Source organism: Leucoraja erinacea, chromosome 5 (genome assembly GCF_028641065.1).
Source record: "Leucoraja erinacea ecotype New England chromosome 5, Leri_hhj_1, whole genome shotgun sequence".
In the NCBI taxonomy this organism is placed as follows: domain Eukaryota; kingdom Metazoa; phylum Chordata; class Chondrichthyes; order Rajiformes; family Rajidae; genus Leucoraja; species Leucoraja erinaceus.
The window spans coordinates 72,520,562-72,541,402 of NC_073381.1; the positions used below are offsets into that span (position 1 = coordinate 72,520,562).

Consider the following 20,841-nt stretch of genomic DNA (forward strand, 5'->3'; position numbering starts at 1 on the left):
TCGTACTCATAACATTTCTACATTCTATTTATTATTTGTTACAGCATCATTCATCATGCAGTGTCTTGATGATGTTACAAGCACTCCCTGGACCACAATCCCTGACCTATCCTTCTGGTCTAATCTTTTGTTGAGATAGTTTAAATTTATTTATGTTGGTTTACTGACTTTGTCTTTTGGATTTTCCTTTAATGCTCAAATTATTATTTCTGATAAGCAACATACTTTCTTTTGTTTCTTTAGATTGATTATTATTTCTAATATTTCCACCTAGGCTTTCTCTCCACTTCAATACATTTACAAGTTTTGTCCTCTTCGTTATCATAGGTATCTTTTCCAGTCTGAGTCTACTACAACCATACTGGTCCTTCTAGTCCCATTAAAGCTTCCAGTCCATTTAGAATCATAGAGTCATACAGCATAGGAACAGGCTCTTTGGCCCAACTTGCCCATACCAATCAACATGCCACATCTACACTAGTCCCACCTGCCTACATTCTGTGCATATCATTCTATTCCTATCCTATCCATACACCTGACCAAATGTCTCATAAACTTTGCAATATTACGTGGGTCAACTATCTCCTCTGGCAGCCGTTCCATACACCTACCATTCGTTGTGTATAAAAGCTACCCTTCAGGTTTCAATTAAATCTTTCCCTCCATGTCCCCTACTCTGGGTAAAAGATTCTCTGTGTTTACCCAATCCATTCCTCTAATGATTTTGTACATCTCTATAAGATCACCCATCATCTATGCTCGAAGGGATAAAGTCCTCGCCTGCTCAACCTCTCCCTATAGCTCAGGACCTCTGTCCTGGCAGCATCCTCATAAATCTTCTCTGCACCCTTTCCAGCTTGACAACGTCTTTGCTATTGTACTCTGTTTCTGCAATCCTTCTTGCTCTCCCCACTATACTTATAAATGCATCTATGGCATAAGTAACTATAACGATAAAGCAAATGTGATCTTTTATGCTCTTTTCTTTAATTTAATTCCTAGTTCTTGACACTGTCTATATAAATACTCCTTGTTTTTGCAGGTCACACCTCCTTTGGTAGTTTGTACACATTGAACATAGAACAGTACAGCACAGGAACAGACCCTTTGGCCCACAATGTCTGTGCCGAACATGATGCCAAGTTTTCTTGATACAACAAGCTTTCTACAGTTTGCAATGTAATATTGAGATTGTTTGAGGTTAGGAATTTAAATACCACTAACTCATTGGTAGAACTCCCTTGTTTGTGGTGGAGAGATTTTTGGAAGAAAACTTACTTGGCTTCACTTTTCAGCTTTGTCCATGCCAAACGTACAAAATTCTTAAGGGGTTGGACAGGCTAGATGCAGGAAGATTATTCCCGATGTTGGGGAAGTCCAGAACTAGGGGTCACAGTTTAAGGATAAGAGGGAAGTCTTTTAGGACCGAGATGAGAAAATCATTTTTCACACAGAGAGTGGTGAATCTGTGGAATTCTCTGCCACAGAAGGTAGTTGAGGCCAGTTCATTGGCTATATTTAAGAGGGAGTTAGATGTGGCCCTTGTGGCTAAAGGGATCAGGGGGTATGGAGAGAAGACAGGGATGGGATACTGAGTTGGATGATCAGTCATGATCATATCGAATGGCGGTGCATGCTCGAAGGGCCGAATGGCCTACTCCTGCACCTATTTTCTTTGTTTCTATGTTTCTAAAAGAAATTAAGCAGAACAGGGGTCACAGCTGATCTGCCCAGTGAACCCATATCACCCAGGAAACTCTAGAAAGAGATGCTCAACATTTGCAAATGCAAAATGCTAATAGTCTGTTTTTGGCAGCCACCCTTAATGCCTAAAAGTGCCACTCAACAAATATCTGGTTGGATGTTTATGAGGTGATTAATCCCATAACTAGTCTTTACTACATCCATTTTCACCAATGAAATAGGGTAAGACCTATTGCTCTATTCAGAACTTGCTGACAACTCGTAAGTAGGAGACCTGGCAGAGGAAGATGTGTTGGTTGATAGGAATGGCAGACAGATGTTGAGCAGAATGGCAGACAGATGTCAGAAGAAATTTAAAATAAATACATATGAAGCACTACATAATGAGACAATAAACAGGAAATGAATGCATGCAGTTAGTTAAAAGAAGAGAAAACAATCTTAAGAGTTCCCATTCATGGTTGTCTGTAATTGCCAGCATAGATAGATTAGTGATAAGAACCTCAATATAATAAAGAAGCAATGATGAATTCACAATAAACATTTATTAGGTCACCGTTAGAATACAATGTGCATCCCACTATTGGAACAGCATCAAAAATATAAAATATGTTCATACTGATCTCCCTATAATGATGCTTGTGATGGAGTCATGATATTGAAGTGTGGGATGAGTACCTTGGTGTATTATTTTGAGAGAAGCTCAGCAAAACTCACATAGAAACTGGGTAATGATACCACCATTTCCGTATAGTAACCGTGCAAATGTACATCTATACCACTTCTACATTTCAGTAGTATTCAGAAGGCAATCAGGCCTCTCAAGGACATTCTCAAACAGGCCTGTTTTTACTGAATTGGGGGAAGGTAAAAATAAATTGACTGACGTTATTCAGTGAATAGGAATGATGGATTCTTCTGGTGGGGAACTGTTAATAAGAATTTGACAGTTGAAATAATCAGTAAAATTCATCAGGGAGAGCTTGTGGGAAATGTCTTTAGTCAGAAGATTCATAGAACATGCAGTATTATTTCTTAAGAAGTCTTTGGTATTGATATTATTATTGGTATTGGTTTATTATTGTCACATGTACCGAAATACAGTGAAAAGTTTTGCTTTGCCTGAAATCCAGGTAAAAACAACCATACTTGATTTCAAACAAAACCATACAGAAGTGTACAGGTGGTGCAAAGAGAGTAAGTAAAAAACTAATGCAGAATATGGTACAGCAGCTGATGAAAAAGAGCAGATTTTAAAAAATGCAATGGTCACAATGAGGTAGAGGTGGATCAGGAATACATCCTTAGCTTAGCATTCAATAGACTGAAAGCAGCGGGAAAGAAGTTGATGTGTAGGAAAAAACTGCAGATGCGGGTTTAAGCCGATGATAGACACAAAATGCTGGAGTAACTCAGCAAGACAGGCAGCATCTCTGGAGAGAAGGAAAGGGTGACGTTTCGGGTCGAGACATGGTCTCGCAAGAGGTACTGCCAGTCACGCTGAGTTACTCCAGCATTTTGTGTCCATCTTCGGGAAAGAAGCAAACCTTGAATCTTTTCAGCTTTTGTATCTTTATCTTAAAAAGAGAGGTGGGTGATGACATGACTGCAGTGTGATTGGTCCTTGATTATGTTGTCTGCTTTCCCAAAGCAGTGTGAAGTGTAGATAGAGTTAAAGGGGGTTAGTGGATGGGAGGCTGGTCCCACTGAGTTACTTCAGCATTTTGTATCTACCTTGTAATTTCCAGTGGGCTTTTGCTTGCCGATTTTCCTTAGTCTTCTGAGGAAGTTAAGTAACCCTAACCCTAACCCTTTTTTTAAAATTATAATTAACAATCGAAAACACCTTTATTCTTTGTACTGATTCCAGGTTTGTTTCCGTGAACAGCAGAAATGGCCTTCATAACAAGAGGAGTTGAAAATAGGAGCAAAGAGGGCCTTCTGCAGTTGTACAGTGCCCTAGTGAGACCACACCTGGAGTATTGTGTGCAGTTTTGGTCTCCAAATTTGAAGAAGGACATTCTTGCTATTGAGGGAGTGCATCGTAGGTTCACAAGGTTAATTCCCGAGATGGCGGGACTGTCATATATTGATAGAATGGAGCGGCTGGGCTTGTATACTCTGGCGTTTAGAAGGATTATTTAAAACTATATGATTATTGTGGGATTGGACATGGTAAAGGCAGGAAACATGTTCCCGATATTTTGGGAATCCAGAACCAGGGGCTACAGTTTAAGAATTAGGGGTAGGCCATTTAGAATGGAGATGCAGAGAAACTTTTTCACCCAGAGAGTTGTGAATCTGTGGAATTTCTGCCTCAGAAGGCAGTGGAGGCCAATTCTCTGGATGCTTTCAAGAGAGAGTTAGATAGCGCTCTTAAAGATAGCAGAGTCAGGGGATATGGCGAGAAGGCAGGAATGGGGTACTGATTGTGGATGATCAGCCATGATCATATTGAATGGCGGTGCTGGCTCGAAGGGCCGAATGGCCTACTCCTGCACCTATTGTTTATTTTCTATTGTCTATTGGCATTGGTGTGTTTTCTTGGCAGTAGTACCAATGTGATTGGACCATGACATTGTTGATGATATTTACACCAAGGATCTTCAAGCTATTGACCATCACCACTTCAGCACCATCAATGCAGATGGGGGTTTGAAGAAGGGTCTCAACCCGAAGCGTCACCCGTTCCTTCTCTCCAGAGATGCTGCCTGTCCCGCTGAGTTACTCCAGCATTTTGTGTCTATGTAGATTTGGGCATGTATTTCATCACATTTTCTGAAGTTAATGTCTTGCTGACAATGAGGGAGAGGTTATTGTCTTGACACCATGTTACTAAGGTCGCTATGTCCTTAACGTACTTCATCCCTTTATTGTTTGAGATTCAGCCTGCTATTGTGATGTCACCTGCAAACTCATAAAAGAAGCAAGAGCAGAATTTGGCTGCACAATGTTGAGTGTATACATAGTATAATAAGGGGCTGAAAAAGCAGCCATCTTGGGTGCTACTGTGAAAATGATTGTGGAGGATGTATTGCCATCCATCGTTATTAATTACAGTTTATGGGTGAGCTGTCAAGGATCCAGAGGGGGTTGCCAAATCTTCAGTCATTGAGTTTGGAGAACGGATCAGGCAGCATCTCTGGAGAAAAGGAATAGGTGAAGTTTTGGGTTCTTCAGACTGAGAACAAGATATTTATCACTCTCAATCTGAAGAAGGGTCATGACCTGAAACATCACCTATTCCTTTTCTCCAGAGATGCTGCCTGACCTGCACAATTCCTCCAGCATTTTGTGCCTATCTTTGGTGTAAACCAAAATCTGCAGTTCCTTTCTACACAATTTGGAGATTTTCTTGGTTAGGAATTATGGTATTGAAAGCAGAGGTGTAGTTGATGAATAGGAATCTGACTAGTTGTTCTTGTTATCCAAATGTTCCTGGGCTAGAGAGATGGCATCTGCCATAGACCTTTGAGAGTGAAGCCATTAAATATTTTAAGGAAAAAACAAATAGTGAAAGCACAGCAAGGTAAGAAAGAAGAGAAAAAGGGCATAAAGTGTGGTAGTAATCCAACGGATCAGGCAGCATCTCTGGAGAATATGGACACGTTATGTTTCAGTTCAGGACCTTTTGCGAGACTTGAGTCTGCAAAGGATCTCGACCCGAAACGTCACATATCCATGTCCTCTAGAGATGCTGCCTGACGTGTTGAGTTACTCCAACACTTTTAGTCCTTTTTTGTAAACTAGCATCTGCAGTACCTTGTCTCTACAATTAGCTTTGGAAAATGGATTCAATGTAATTAGTTTTTGGATTATGCTAGCGAAAGTCATTTTAGCATGAATCTCAATACTGTCAGGGTCAACAAAGCTCTGTAGCACCATTATTATGTGTCTTCTTTGTACTACAGAAAATTGTTACTGAACAAAACATCTCCAAACTACACCAGATGGTTTTTCGACAGACAATCAAACTTCATCTAATGAACACATTTTAATGAGTGACCTAAAGAAGAGAAGAGAGTTAGGGAAACAGATATACAGTATATGGGGAAGGACTTACAAAACAAGAGGTTATGGCTGCTGAAGGGCTTGACAAAACCTAAGAACAATTAGATTTAAGGATCATCAAAAGGTCAGAATAGGAGAAGAATGGGGATGAAGAAATTGGCAAAGAACATGAACGAATTGTACAAATTGGAATATAAGACAAGTGAGAAATGTAAAATTATGTTATTGATTCACCAAGAGTCCAAGGATAATGATAAAAGCTGTGACACAACATGTGGTTTAGTTGTGTGGGTAGAGTGAAGGAGGTCTGTAATAGTTGAACAATATCAATAGTATCATTAGGAGCATCAACCTATAATAGTTTTTAAGATTTTGTACAAAATGTGAGTCATTTTGCTCATTTAGCAGGCAAATTGTAACACTTTATTTGCAGTCCCTATAAAGAAAATTGATAGAAGTAAACGGTGAATTTCACTGCAGATGTTGCCATTCTCCAATTTCTGTTAATAAGTCAAACATCAGTTGAAAGCTTAATAGAGATTGTGAATTAAATGTTTGAAAAGCCCAGGCATGGTGTAGAATTATTGTGATGTGTATCGGAGTCTCCACAATATTGAACAACTTGAAGAAACTGAAACATCTTCACTGGAACTATTGTTGGAAGCACACAGAGGTTGCAAGAATACTATAACACATGTTGCTTCATAATGTGAGGGTTCACATGCTTATTTTTGGGCCCTACTGATACTAACATGCATTATCTATTCATATGTACCAATATGTACTGGAAAGCATTTACAATGCTTGAATTGTTTCTCTTTGCCATCTTTGTTCAGATGACCTTTGGCCTTATATATTCATTTTAAACATGGTTGGAAGGTATATTTTTCACTTTTGGTTGTTAAAGGTCAAAGCTTCATTCTATTGTAGCTGCACTCATGTTAATGTTCAGACAATATTCACACCAGCAGTTTTTGCTAACGTGTCTACATTTGTAGGGAAAGAGTAGAGCTTTGCATATTTGGCATAATTGTATGGCTCTCATATTGAAGGTTAAAGTTATATTAATGGTGGTCATCTTTGATGTTGGATGGGGTATGTTGAGACTTCATGAGAACTACTCATATGGGACGTTTTGTTATCAGGCAGATTGTGCTGCAGGAGTAGAAAATAATCCTACTGTATTTTGATTTCAACAAGACAAATGTTTTAGCACTTTAAACAGAAACAAATATGTATTTAATATTAAGGAATGAAGAATTTGATTTCAAAATCTGCTATGGACTTTCAAACATTTGGAAATATTTTTTCACCCCCATCACAGTTGGTATAATGTGTATAGATTATCTGAACCAAATAGTCAACAGACAATAGATGCAGGAGTAGGCCATTTGGTCTCTCGAGCCAGCACTGCCATTCAATGTGATCATCCACAATTAGTACCTTGATCTTGCCTTCTCCCCATATCCCTTGACTCCGCTTTCTTTAAGAACTCTGTCTCGCCCTCTCTTGAAAGCTTCCAGAGAACCAGCCTCCACCGCCCTCTGAGGCAGAACATTCCACAGACTCACAACTCTCTGTGTGAAAAAGTTTTCCCTCGTCTCCGTTCTAAATGGGTTACCCCTTATTCTTAAACTATGGCCCCCAGTTTTGGTCTCCCCCAACACCAGGAACATGTTTCTTGCCTCTGGCTTGTCCAACCCCTTAATAATCTTATATGTTTCAATAAGATTGCCTCTCATCCTTCTAAATTCCAGAGTATACAAGCCCAACTGCTCCATTCTATCAACATGTGACAGTCCCACCATCCAAGTCCCACCATCCTCAAGTTGGGAGACCAAACTGCAAACAATACTCCAGGTGTGGTCTCACTAGGGCCCTGTACAACTGCAGAAGGACCTCTTTGCTCCTGTACTCAACTCATCTTGTTATGAAGGCCAACATGCCATTTGCTTTCTTCACTGCATGCTGTACCTGCATGCTTACTTTCAAATAGTTTATATATATATTTTATATATATATATAAAATAAACAGGTAATAACCTCCCCAGCAACAAATTTAAAAAAAAATTGATGTTGGTTAATATCAGACAATATAGCTATGAAATAATAAACTTTAGAGAAATTGAAAATATCAGAAATTGAATGTAGCCTTCATCGTTATTGTGATTCCAACACGCGATGGTGCATTATAAATAAATTCACGTTGGAAATTAATTGCACCCATTACTTTACTTACAATTTACTGTTTGTTATACAAATGTTTTCCCATTTTGCATCCCTCTTACGGCAGATTAAATTTGTTTGAAATTAGGGAGATTTCGTTGCAGGAAAATATATGTGACTTCATTATTTTGGAATTAAATAAAGTGCTAGCCAACCGAGGAAAGGGTGCAGCTAATACTTAATTGTAAAATATAAAATGGCTGTTTCCAAAGTGGGGTTAACGAGATGGTCAAGAGTCATTGTGCCGTATTTTGTGTGGGAATAGCTGCCTGGCACTTTTTAAGGTAATTTACTTAACAGGAAATGAGTTGGTCCCAGAAGAGAGAGCAAACGAGCAGAGTTAAAGTAGCCAGCGTGATAAATGACGCTTTCATTTAGGGATCTCTAGAGCTCGTTTAAGTCTAATTTTCCGTATTAGCCCCTGTTGAGCTATTAATATAGTACTCAGGGACCGTGGCTTCTGTCTGGGCAGAGACATTACAGCTAACATTAAGGCACACTCTTGGTTTCAGTGTGGAGATAATAGAAGGTGTTTAAAATGTTTTTTTTCACTGATACAGATTGACACTGCGATGTAAATATGATTTGCAGGGTCTGGCAATAAAAAGATAATGGGAACGTTGCGCGACTTGAATCGATTATAACTGACGAAACTTACAGAAATAGTTGTTAAAATGTTTTTATTTGATCATCCAGTGGACGTTTCTGAAAGTGAATTGTATTAAGACTTGATGTTTGTAGTTTTACACTTGGTCTATAGGTTATGGGACTATATATATATATATAGATGTTAATGCAGAATGTTGTGTTACATGTAGAATTATTGCTTGTTAAATCTGTATTCCATTTTCACTCAACACGGAGAAAGCCGTTCCTTGGAAACTCTTAAATGTTATTTTAGTCAACACTTCTAGCTGCATCAGTAGAACTATACGCTTGCCCATTCCCGGATATGCATGTGTCCTTGTAATCCCAGTATATCTTAATTGTACAAAGCCAACTCCAGATATACTGTACTTGAGGGTAAATAAATCCTGACAATTACTCACAAGATATGTCTGGGTGAGGATTGCTATCGAATAGAAACGAACGACATTGCATAATGTGTTGTTAGTAGTTAGAATATGTGTGGGTAAAATTCGCGCCTTTGTGGCATTAAATGATCAGTCATTCGTGGTTATTATCATTATTACATTAACTCCATAACGATTGCATATACACTTGCAGCATATTTACACATTGCATTACGAAATCACACTGACGGAGTGCAAGCTGAACATTCTGAACACGTAAAGAACTGAAGGCTTCAAGCTGCGTTTTGGTCATGGTCCATTGCTTTGCGATTTCTTCTAGTCGTTTGAACGCTATCAAGTTTGTTGTCGAATTACGTTTCAAAGCACAATCTGTTCATAATTATTAACAAATGAAGCAAATATTATTTTCCATATTGATGATCTGTAAGAGAAATTAACGTGACAACGTGCCTTAGAGATACTCGAAAACTAAATTAGCAAAGTGATATTACAAGACTAATAAATATGATTGAAGGCACTTAACCGAACCAGTGTAGTAATGGTTTATGATTCATTTCAGTGTGTAAATCATTAGCGAGGGTATTTATAAAATGTCAGTGTATGTACCAATGCGTTTATTGGGTTTTATTTTGCTTCCGAAAAATATAATTATAATAAACAAGCAATCAGAGACGAACAGATTAATAGGTTGTAGTTTCTTATTTATGCCTTGTGGGAATATTTACATTCCAATATATGAATATCTATTTCTGCAGATTGTTGTGTTGATCAAGTTAAGAGCATTATAATTCCGAGTTAATTCTCCCCAAAAGTCCTAAACCTGATATTTGACAGGGCCTACACCAATTTGCAGACTGTGGGCAATTATTCTTGCTTTTATTACCAGGATAACCTACTGGGAGCACATACGCTACCATACATATTTATAAAAGTTAAAGAGAAATGTAAAAGATAAAACTTAAAGGTAAAGATAAATTAAGAAATGTCCTGGGATTTATGATTTTTCTTCCTCTAGTAAAAAAACATATAACTTTTTTTATGTTTAAGAATCTATAGTTAATAGTCTTCCTGTATTTGCTTCAAACAAAATAAAACTACTGGTATTTAACTAGGCCGATTTCCTGTGCCGTGGTCACTGACAAGTGTTTATCCCTCTTTTCATGTGGCGAGGATAGGAGGATGGGTGAAAGTGAATTCAGAATGGCAACCTTTATCAAGTGAGTGGATGTATGCCATACCTCATTGCAACACTATAATCTAATGGTACTGAGTGCGATTTTACAATAAATATCCATTGTTGAAAGTATATTTTGAACGATTGTGGGTCAACCATGGAGTTAACTCACGGCGAAAGCCAGGTGTAGATATTTCATTAAAAGTTCGTCATGCTGGAGATATGTTGGTCCTCAATTAACAGTAGCAAATGTCAAAAAGCCGTACGGAAGTTCTAATTAGCTCTAGTGATCACCATAGAACACATCCGCACCATATATACAAACACAGACAGTAGGATTAATCGAAAAAAACGAGGAAACAAAAATCAAGAGTTTAAATTTGAACCAAGATATTATTAATTGAGTTATGGGTGTTAGCAGCACCATTTCTGGATCATCGACCACAATTCAATATTCTTTGGAAACAGACCAAGTCGAGTCCAGCTGGGTTTCATCAAAACGCTTACCGATCTGTCTGGAAGGATAGCCCTCACAAAGAGCAAAAAAGTATTTTACCTCAAGTGGAAATTGATACGTGGCTCGGCGTGAGAATCATGGATTTGCAGCAGAATTCATAGCACACTGTGCCTTATGATCATTGGGAAATAAATCACTGTTGTGGCTAAATATCGAAACAGAGCAAATTCACTCTTATAAATGTAGAAGCGAGGAACTGCTGATACTGGTTAACTCAAAATGACACAGAGTGCTGGAGTAACTCGGCGGACCAGGCAGCATCCAGGGAGAACATAGATAGGTGACGTTTCTGATCGGTACCGGACGCAAAATGTCACCTATCCACATTCTCTAGAGATGCTGCCTGACCGTTGAGTAACTCAAACACGTTGTGTCCCATTTCACTGTTAGAAATTCAGTTCTCATTTAAAAACATTTGAGTGGGCTACGGGGAGCAGAATATGGGATAAATATCTAGATGGAAGTTAGGAGATCAGTAATTAAAACCGTTAATTCATTGTAAATAGATGATTTAGAAATCCGATATTCTAAACCATCTAATCCCATGGAATACATGTCCCATGTTACTTATGAGGGTATGTTCAGTTGAATATCTTCAGTGAATATCTTCAGTGAATATCTTCTGAAATTCACAATTACAAATTCCCAATCTGAATTACTCTGACATCACCATGCAGCTGCGTATTTGAATTCGCTTGCTTTATACTGATGGGATGTAACAACTCTTCAACCCAACCCCATCGTCGTGACTATAATGGGCAGAGCAGGAGAAATGACAGCTAGCTCCGAAGCCAATCGTCACTATTTGAATCATTTGGATGAGAACTGATGGCAAGGATTTATGTAAATCAACCTGAAATATAGTGAAACACTAGCACCAGAGTCGATACTTTCGTCCATGTGTACAATGGCTATTGGTTAAACTATTTAAGCCACATTTTTATTGGATAAAAGAGCGTTCGTTCTTATATTGAAAAAAAATCAGGCTTACGCATCATTTAGATTGCAAGACGGCAAATTCGTTTAATGCTGCAGCTTCCTTAGAGGTTATAAACCTGAACTATTTGAGGAGTAAAGGCCTCACGTTTCAATATCTGGAGGCAGTAGGGATCTTAGACTGATTCGGATTCAGATTATTACAATAGACACAAGGATGCAATAAAATCCTTTGCTCACACGAAGCTCGTAGAGTAAACAGGATAGGGCACGGATAGATACAAGCATAAAGGTACAAATACGCTAAATATCCCCACTCTCCGGCGCCATTATTTCCCCCACTAAGCCTTTGAGCTGGCTGCTCCAAGCTTCAGAGCTTCCCTTGGCACGAACTCCTGCAGTCTGGAATGTGATGTTGAGACGTCTAAAATCTTTATATTTTACCCCAAAACATTTACAGGGCTGGTGTTAGCATTTCATTGCACATCGGTAGCAAGCACACCACAGAGGTGACGCCAACAATGTTAAGGTCGTCACTATTTTCTATCCGCTGTTATTGTTTTAATTTGGATCATTCCCAAGTTATGAAAACAATACATGTGGAATGTCACCATATGTCATGGTTTCTGTCTACAGTTAGGAATACTTTTCAAACATTGAGTGATACTTTGATTTTCTTGCCCGATCAAACAATCATTTGGGACTGCTTCAGTACTATTAGATAACGAAAAAGCAGCAACAAAGAACCGGGATTAGGAACAATTACGTTAACCAAAACGTGCGTTATTGTTTAATTTTGTGAGATACCACGAATTATTGGACAATACACACGTAAAGTGATAGAATTTTTGATTATTAATAATTAATAACATAGCACCCCCCCCCCCTCCCTCCACCACCTACACTCCCCCCCCACCCCCCCCCCCCCCCCCCCCCCCACCCCCCCCCCCCCCCCCCCCCCACACACACATACACACACACACCACCGCCCCCATAAAATCAACCCGCTCTTGTATATTGTGCAAACGATTCCGTTGCATTTCATTCCAGGAAGCAGCAGGGTTGCCTGGCCAACTTAACTTCTGGGAAGAACTTTAAATCATAGTGAGGGCTTTCAGTTACTTTGCTTTGAAAACATCTATTGTTTGAACCAGTTTTTGCTTCCCAACCCGGAGACTCGTCCTGAGATCATCTTTAGATTTCATTTCAGGTTTGCCTGATTTTTTTAAATAAAGTATCCCCCCCCCCTTCTAAATGGGTTAGAAGCTATTATGTTACGACCCTAACATCAGAGTTAGATGGTAGTGGGAACCATTTCAATACAGGTGTCATTGATTTTGTGTTAATCATTGGATCATACCGCCATAGAGCACAGAAACAGGCCCTTCAATTCGTCCATGCTGAGCAAGGTGCCCCATCTTAGCTAGTACAATTCCCCCTCTTTTTGCCGTGTACTTCTAAACCACTCCAATCCATGAAGCTGTCCAAATGTATTTTAAATATATTTTTTGAAATTGTTGTTATTTCTTAGATAGAAGCATAGAAACATAGAAAATAGGTGCAGGAGGAGGCCATTCGGCCATTCGAGCCAGCACCGCCATTCATTGTGATCCTGGTTGATCGTCCCCACTCAATAACCCGTGCCTGCCTTCTCCCCATGTCCTTTGACTAGAGCTCTATCTAACTCTCTCTTAAATCCATCCAGTGATTTGGCCTCCACTGCCCTCTGTGGCAGGGAATTCCACAAATTCACAACTTCTTAATTCACAAATTCTTAAATGTTGTTATTTGACGACGTGAGTCTTTCAATACTGCACTTTCAGATAGTTTCAGCATTCCGAAAATTATCTATAGAGCTCCTTTATCTGCATTGCTTTTCCGTAAAACGCCCAAGCGTTCCAAAAGGCTTAAAAATAGGTCAAATTGAACGGGTCCAAACATGTGCGCCACCTGTAGCGTGAGGTGTTATTATTATTTGTTTTTGCGTTCACCAGCCCATAGTGCCTGCACCTACGGTAATGCAGTGCTAACATTTGTCATTGTGTAATTTCCTTGCAGTCCCACTTCCACAGAAGAATATCACATCCTTGATGATGAACAAAGACAATCTACTTGGCGGAATTGCTAATCACAATGAGGTGTTCTGCTCTGTGCCGGGCCGCCTGTCCCTCCTTAGTTCCACATCCAAGTACAAGGTGACTGTGGGAGAAGTCCAGAGACGCCTGTCCCCACCAGAATGCCTGAACGCCTCGCTGCTGGGAGGAGTGCTGAGAAGGTAGGTCGTCAACATAAGATATCAATCATTCAAACTAAACCAACGTGGAAACTATTGAACAATAAAACATGACCATTGTTAAAGCGCAAAGTGCATTGTTTGTCATTGTCTTTACCCCCCAACAGTAGTCCGCCTACCCATCCAGCTACATCTACAGCCATGAGCGAATCTCACAGATTGTTGCTCCACATTGTGACCTTTCAATTAATATTTCTAAATCCATCCCTCTGCGAGTTTGTCTCGCAGGAATTCAGTGCATTTTAATAACCATGAAAACGCAAACATACAAGCCATTGGTCATACAAGAATGGATGACAACTGCATTCTTGCGTGGCTATTGGTTCTTTTAATGTGACAACCACAATGTCGGTCTCGCCCCCATATTAAGAAGTGTAGAAACAGCCACAACCGCCCCCTTTCTGTCCGCGTCCTATGCATCATGGCAGGAGAATGCAGACAGGAGTTTTACAACTAATCACCGGGTGCATTTATGAAATCGGTTTAATGTTCTCCAGAATAAACTCTAAAAGAGTAGAAGTGACTTTATACTGCCAACCCTTAACGGCCCCAAGAAACTCACTCCAATACACTGCCAACCCTTAGCGGTCCGAAGAAACTCACTCCAATACTTTCTCTTCTCTAGGTCAGTGAGTGGGTGAAAGCAATACATCCCCGGATAAGCCATTAAGCTACAACTTTATTTCAGCTACCACTGTTGGACTGGTTATCTATGGATAGGGTCGTGGTAGATTTTACTCCCAACCACGTGTCTTCACATAATATAAGTTTACTTCTAGCTACCTCAAGTTGAGCAAGAAATATTATTTTTATTTTCGTGAATTAAAGGGATCGGGACATTAAAGCATGCCGCATCCAATTGATAGCGTGCGTCAGTCTATAGTAGGCTGACATCATAATTCCTGACTTTAGTACACCTTGGGACTTCTCCTCGATTACGGGGTCACTCTACGCCTCGAATGCATCCAACTCACAAGAATACAGCAGCTCGGTTTCATCTTTGGGAACATGAACTCTCTGCCACAGAGGGTAAACGTTCCATGGGAACCTTGTGGCCCTTGTGGCTAAAGGGATCAGGGTGTTCAAGGCAGGTACGGGATACTGAGTTAATGATCAGCCATGATCAAATATGGCGGGAACATATGAATGGCCTACTCCTGCACCTATTTCTGGCTTCATATATGTTTTATAAAGATGGGAACCTTGTCAAAAATGGCGGGGCACTTGATGTGTAGCATATTTGAAAAACATGGCTTTATTGAAGAGGAAAGTGTTGATGTGTTTAAAGAGCCGTGTGTTTGTTTCGAAAAGTGGTGGAAGGTCGTTAAGAGAAAAGCTGGAGAAAATCGGATTAAATTTACCCGCAGGCAGACGTAAAGCTGCAAATGTCACTTTACTAACCTCACTAGTAGAAGGTAATGATTGGGGGGCACTTTTCTGATGATATTGACAGTTTAAATACATATTTTATGTATTATATGCTTAACATCGAGAAACAAAAACTTTGTTTTGCAATGGCACGAAGAAGGAAATTGCGATAGGAGGTGTATGGTTAAATATTTATATAATATCACGTTGACGGGGTTCAATGGCATCACATTATGTTGGGTTGTGCCTGTCCGTTTAGCCGTTCTTTGTGGTAAAAAAAACAGCTGACCACACTATCAAAATTATGCTACTTTTCATGATTGTTCGCCATTTTCTTTGAGTTTTCAAGATAAATTACATTAATTATGTAATTAAAGTACCGATGTTCTTTGTGCATAAATAATAATACTAAATATTCTAAATGCATTTATCCCATAGCCGTAAGGAGTCTTGGCTAACCTTCATGAATAATTTATAATTGCATTCACATTTTCATATGTAACAACACTTTTACTAAGTTAGTTACCGCATAAACACGCGAGGACTCTCTCTCTCTCTCTCTCTCTCTCTCTCTCTCTCTCTCTCTCTCTCTCTCCTCTCTTTCTCTCTCATTCTTTCACTGTCTGTCTCTTTTTTTTCACACACGTACACTCGCACACGCACACACGCACACACACACGCACACACACACGTTTGTTTCTGTGCACAACCAAGGTGTTTTATTCGTGTACCTGTTACTTCTCACTCATTACCACTCGATAGCTGCATCAAGATTCAAGATTCAAGATTCAAGATCAGACACAGGCAGACGTCTATTATAAACAGGATTACCTGCATACACGTACATATATGGGGGAGAATGAAAAGGGAGATATTTTACAACACATCTTAAAACCACGATACTAAACAAAACATGTTAAACCGATGATTTGTGCGCACATTTTCTTCCTAATATAGCATGACGTTGCATTTCGACAAACCAACGAAACGTCGTGTTGATTGGAACAGATTTTAGGTTTCGTTTTTAAACAATTTCAGTTCCGCGGATTATATGCATTCTTCATTAACAAACTGAAATTGGCCGTGATATTGTTGAAAGGCAAATTAGCTCCATCATTAGTCACGCGGTTATGTGGGACATCAGTATATTCACCTTTTTTATTTCCTGTTCACTGCTGCCATTGCCTCTTTCACCTCTCTACTATTTATCCCTATATCTACAAACAATTATCTTTCTTGCATGGGTCACCTTTTAATCACTTAATTTTACTGGGCTTTCTAACTTCAGTTCTTCTAACACTATTTTTTTAGAAGATGTAACAGAATTTGTCAAGTTGCCCTTCATGGATATTATATATTTTTTAATGGTAACGCTCTTATTAACGGGTAAATTGTTTTAAAAAGTCAGAAGATAATTAGATTGATCATTAGCAGTACAGTATCTGGTTGAATTCTTTAATGCTAATGTTAATTTCATGTGCAGCGTCGAAGCTATCGCCTGCAAAGTACTTTGAAAAGATTCAGTGCTGGAGGGATGAAGCATTATCTACTTGAATCCCCCCAGAGCTTGGCTTTGTAGTGTTACCCAGCTTTCACTGCTCTCTGAAACATCAGCATCAGGCGGGAAGGTTGATGACATGGAACTCCCTGCAGGGTGTTCTCAATAAACACACATACACATTCACAATAGCTATATAGGGAATAGGTATTTTCGAACTGCTTTATGCTATTTAAACTGTATTTTAAAATCTCTCCTTTTCTTTCACTCTCTTCATACATGTATGTATATGATGAGTCGGAGGGTACTTACTAGTTTTCAGCAATCTAATTGTTCTTGCAAGGATTTAGCCTTTTTTTAGTTGTTCCTAGTTGACCTTATAAGTGTATTGCTTTATATGAATGTATCTGGCTTATTGCCTTCCAGGTTTTCAAACATAATAGGTAGCATTTAATTACTTTTGACAATGTCGTTTACACCAAAATGATGTGATGTTTTAAATGGTAGTAATTCACCAGAATTTTGTGTGGGCAATATTGTAAATGTTGTGGGAAAGCGCGTCTTGTAGGAGACATTCGGACCGATAGATGGTTGCATTATCATCTTTCTACATTCTGAAGTTGATAAATAAAGCGTATTATAATTATTTTCTCATGATTGCAGATGAGACTTTGCAGATTAATTGTGAATGTTCCCTTTTAACTTCTATAGTTGTGGTGTGGCGAGTATTTCATATTTATATCCCGCCTAATAACCAAATGAAAATATGCAGGTCACCAAGTAATGCCACTGCTGACATTTTGTAAAGTCGCCAGTAAATTTTAATGTTTTATTTCAGATATTTACAAGGTCTTTTTTTGACAACATGCATCCTGTAACTATTGTTTACTGTTTCTCGATAGTTTTATTTTAGTTTTTGGTTGCTATGTTTATAAGCAAGGATCAAACAAAAAATCGATTTAAATCTGGGAATGCTTATCTTCGGACACATACAACCGAGTCTGTGCATGTGATGTCTTCGCATCCAATCTCACCCATTTTCTCTACCTTTCCACACACAGTTGATATAAATGTTTCATTGTCTGCTCCTTCGTGACAAGCGACCTATTACAGTAACCGAGTATTTAATTCACATACTAAATGAAGAACTTAACTCCACACCCGAGGGAAATAACAAGCCCCTTAACCGGAATGACTCGTCATTACTTGTTTAAATACGCTATGTAACGTTGGAACTTCAGAATTTGGAAGAATTTGCATAGTATACATGTTTCAAATAACTTTTTTCTCTCTTCACAACGCCCTTCCTCATTTGCACGGTCGCCAACGGGGATTATTTAAAATATTGCATCTCGTGGGAGCATTTCGTGGATGTCAGAGTTTATCCTTATGAACAACGCGTAAAAGTCGAGAACCCAGCCTAATTCCCCATACGATATCACGCTTAGACTCTCAAGGAGAGAACATCAGAACGTATTGGGAGATGGTGCAAGGCTTTCATATTGAATAGCACAACCTCCAAATAGAAACGGATTATTATCCTCCGACAACGAGCAATTGAGTAGTTCTGAATAATATTGAAAGGGGGAAATCTATTAAATATCTCTGACCCGAAACGTCACCCATTCCTTCACTCCAGAGATGCTGCCTGTCCCGTTGAGTTACTCCAAATATCTCAAATATTATAGAATTATTGTTTCGGCTCCACTCTACTGTTTTTGCTTCACTTTTATCTCACTGGCGAATATGAGTGTCGGTATTGATGTGCATTTAGAAGTCGCAAACTCGCTTGCTTCTATGTGAAAACAATTAAGAATTTGGTCTTATCTTCCAGGAGAGGCCGTGCATTTAGCTCGGGATTTCGGGTATATCTGTGAGACGGAATTCCCAGCCAAAGCTGCAGCTGACTATTTGAACAGGCAGCACACAGACCCTAGCGAGCTGCACTCCAGAAAGAACATGATACTGGCCACAAAGTGAGTCATTAACTTACCCCTACATGCCCTTTGAAGGCTGCAGGGGTAAATAGTATCAGTTAATATCGTAGATGTTTCACAATGATATGAATATAAAGCAATATTTGAAATTAGGTGGCATGTTTTAAGTTGAATCAACATAACATAACCTTTGCCCGGTTGAAGGCTTCAGAAGCTGTGATTTTCAATCCTTTCCATCAACGCATCAACCTATAGTTACAGTCGTCGGGTAGATGAGTAGCATGACATAAACTAGTCGGCATTTTTGTGTCGTTTAAATATTGTCCTCGATTGAGTTCATAAAACCTTTACACAAATCATTCTTTGTATCCATGAAGGCAAATTAAATTGATTTAAATCACACACACTTTAATTTAACTATGCATTTAAAACTTAAGAATAATTTTCCTCCAAAATATTTTCCAAAGATGGGGGTATCCAAACAATAATTGTCAAACAAATCTGTCGATGATGTAGCATGGGCTATAAAATAAGCGCATGTACCCGCCTTTAATATTATTGAGGAAAATCCTCCCAATTCCCAGCAAAGATGAAAAAAAAAACTGAAAAATCATTTGCTGAAATTTGTCCAGATGTTCGCTAGACGTGATTTGAATTTAATTGTTTCTTTCCGCCGGGTCAGAAGATATTACAATCTCAGAAGTTTAATTGCTTGCAGGCGATTCTTTTTCTTTGAAGACAAGAAGCGCCTGACTTCCCTGCCATTAATCCTTCACGGTGGACGTTTTCGACTTTGCATAGAAAAAAAAAGTACAAGGGCGACGAATACGGGCGTTTAGAATGTTCCCATAGCAATTTCCTATGCGTCTCTATTATGCGTGTTACCACACACGCCGAAAAAAAAGCCAGGGAACAAAAAAAAAGAACCCCATTAGATACAGATAGGGTAAAAAAAATACGAGACAAAGGTGCTTTTCAAAACATGCTTTATTATTTCTGAATTCAGGTGCCTAGCATTTATCTTCCTTCTATCCAGGGATGCTGCTTGTCCCACTGCTACTCCAAATTTTTCTGTCTATCCTCGGTGTAAACCAGCATCTGCAGATCCTTCCTACACATTTATCGTAACCTGATTGTTTCTCCAATTCCATTCCTCCTTGGCGCAGCCATCCGTTTTCAGGAGCTACATTTTCTACCGAAGTGCACATTTTGGTCCTCTCATTGACTCTAACAGGAAGTTAAATGCATACATGGGCATTTCATAACCTTTTTTAAAACAAACTAGAGACTCAAATATAAAGTCTCGTTTTTTTTTGGCAACAGAACAGAAGACTAGAACCAACTACCCAGATATCTAATTATTAGTGATTCTTTTTCATGATGATGAGAAATATTTTTGGCTATGATTCTTAAACCACTCTCATATTGACCACCAAATAAGAAAGTTGATTAAACGCATCATATAGATACACATATTTCACGGCTGCTTAATTGCGTTGCCTTACTCGGCCCAGAATTGTTTTAAAGTAAATCGATTTTATCGTGACAATGGTAGTGCTCCCCAGAAATCTATAATAACCTCCATCTCTCTGATCACACATAAAAGTCTTCATGTTTAACAAAGAAAGCTGATCTGTCAAGACAATGCTGCAGTCTTTACATAGAAAACATAGAAAATAGGTGCAGGAGGAGGCCATTCGGCCCTTCGAGCCAGCACCGCCATTCATTGTGATCATGGCTGATGATCCGCACGTTGATGAGATTTGCACGAAGCCACGGTTAGATAGAAAGTTGAATTGGTCGAAAATCTAATCATCATGTCGGTCATTCCGAAAATAAGAATATTCAGTAATTATTAAACCAGGTTCCAACTGGATGTTTGTTGATAGACAATTTTACTGTGGCGTCTCGATCTTCTCGATTTATTTTACTATTTACTATTGAATCTGCACCCCGGTTAGGTTCTGTAAACAAAATGTTTAAACGAAGTCGTGCGTATAACAAGGTGATAGGGGAGAACGTCAAGAGACAGGAGACTTTTCCACTCCCAACACACAATGTGAATATTAATGATTTCCAGGTCATGGATAGCGCCATTACGATGCAATTATCCAATAGCTGTAGGTGAAGTGCACGGTTGTGC

General features: G+C 39.0%; 1 protein-coding gene across 1 annotated transcript in view; it reads left to right on the forward strand.

Annotated features, from left to right (window-relative positions):
• LOC129697395 (transcription factor AP-2-beta-like) overlaps window positions 1-20,841 on the forward strand; it is a 49,630-nt gene that overhangs the window by 21,813 nt on the left and 6,976 nt on the right. The window contains 4 exon segments of the mRNA XM_055635903.1: window positions 10,151-10,192; window positions 13,661-13,881; window positions 15,184-15,310; window positions 18,596-18,737. Coding sequence (XP_055491878.1) covers window positions 10,151-10,192; window positions 13,661-13,881; window positions 15,184-15,310; window positions 18,596-18,737 — 532 coding nt within the window.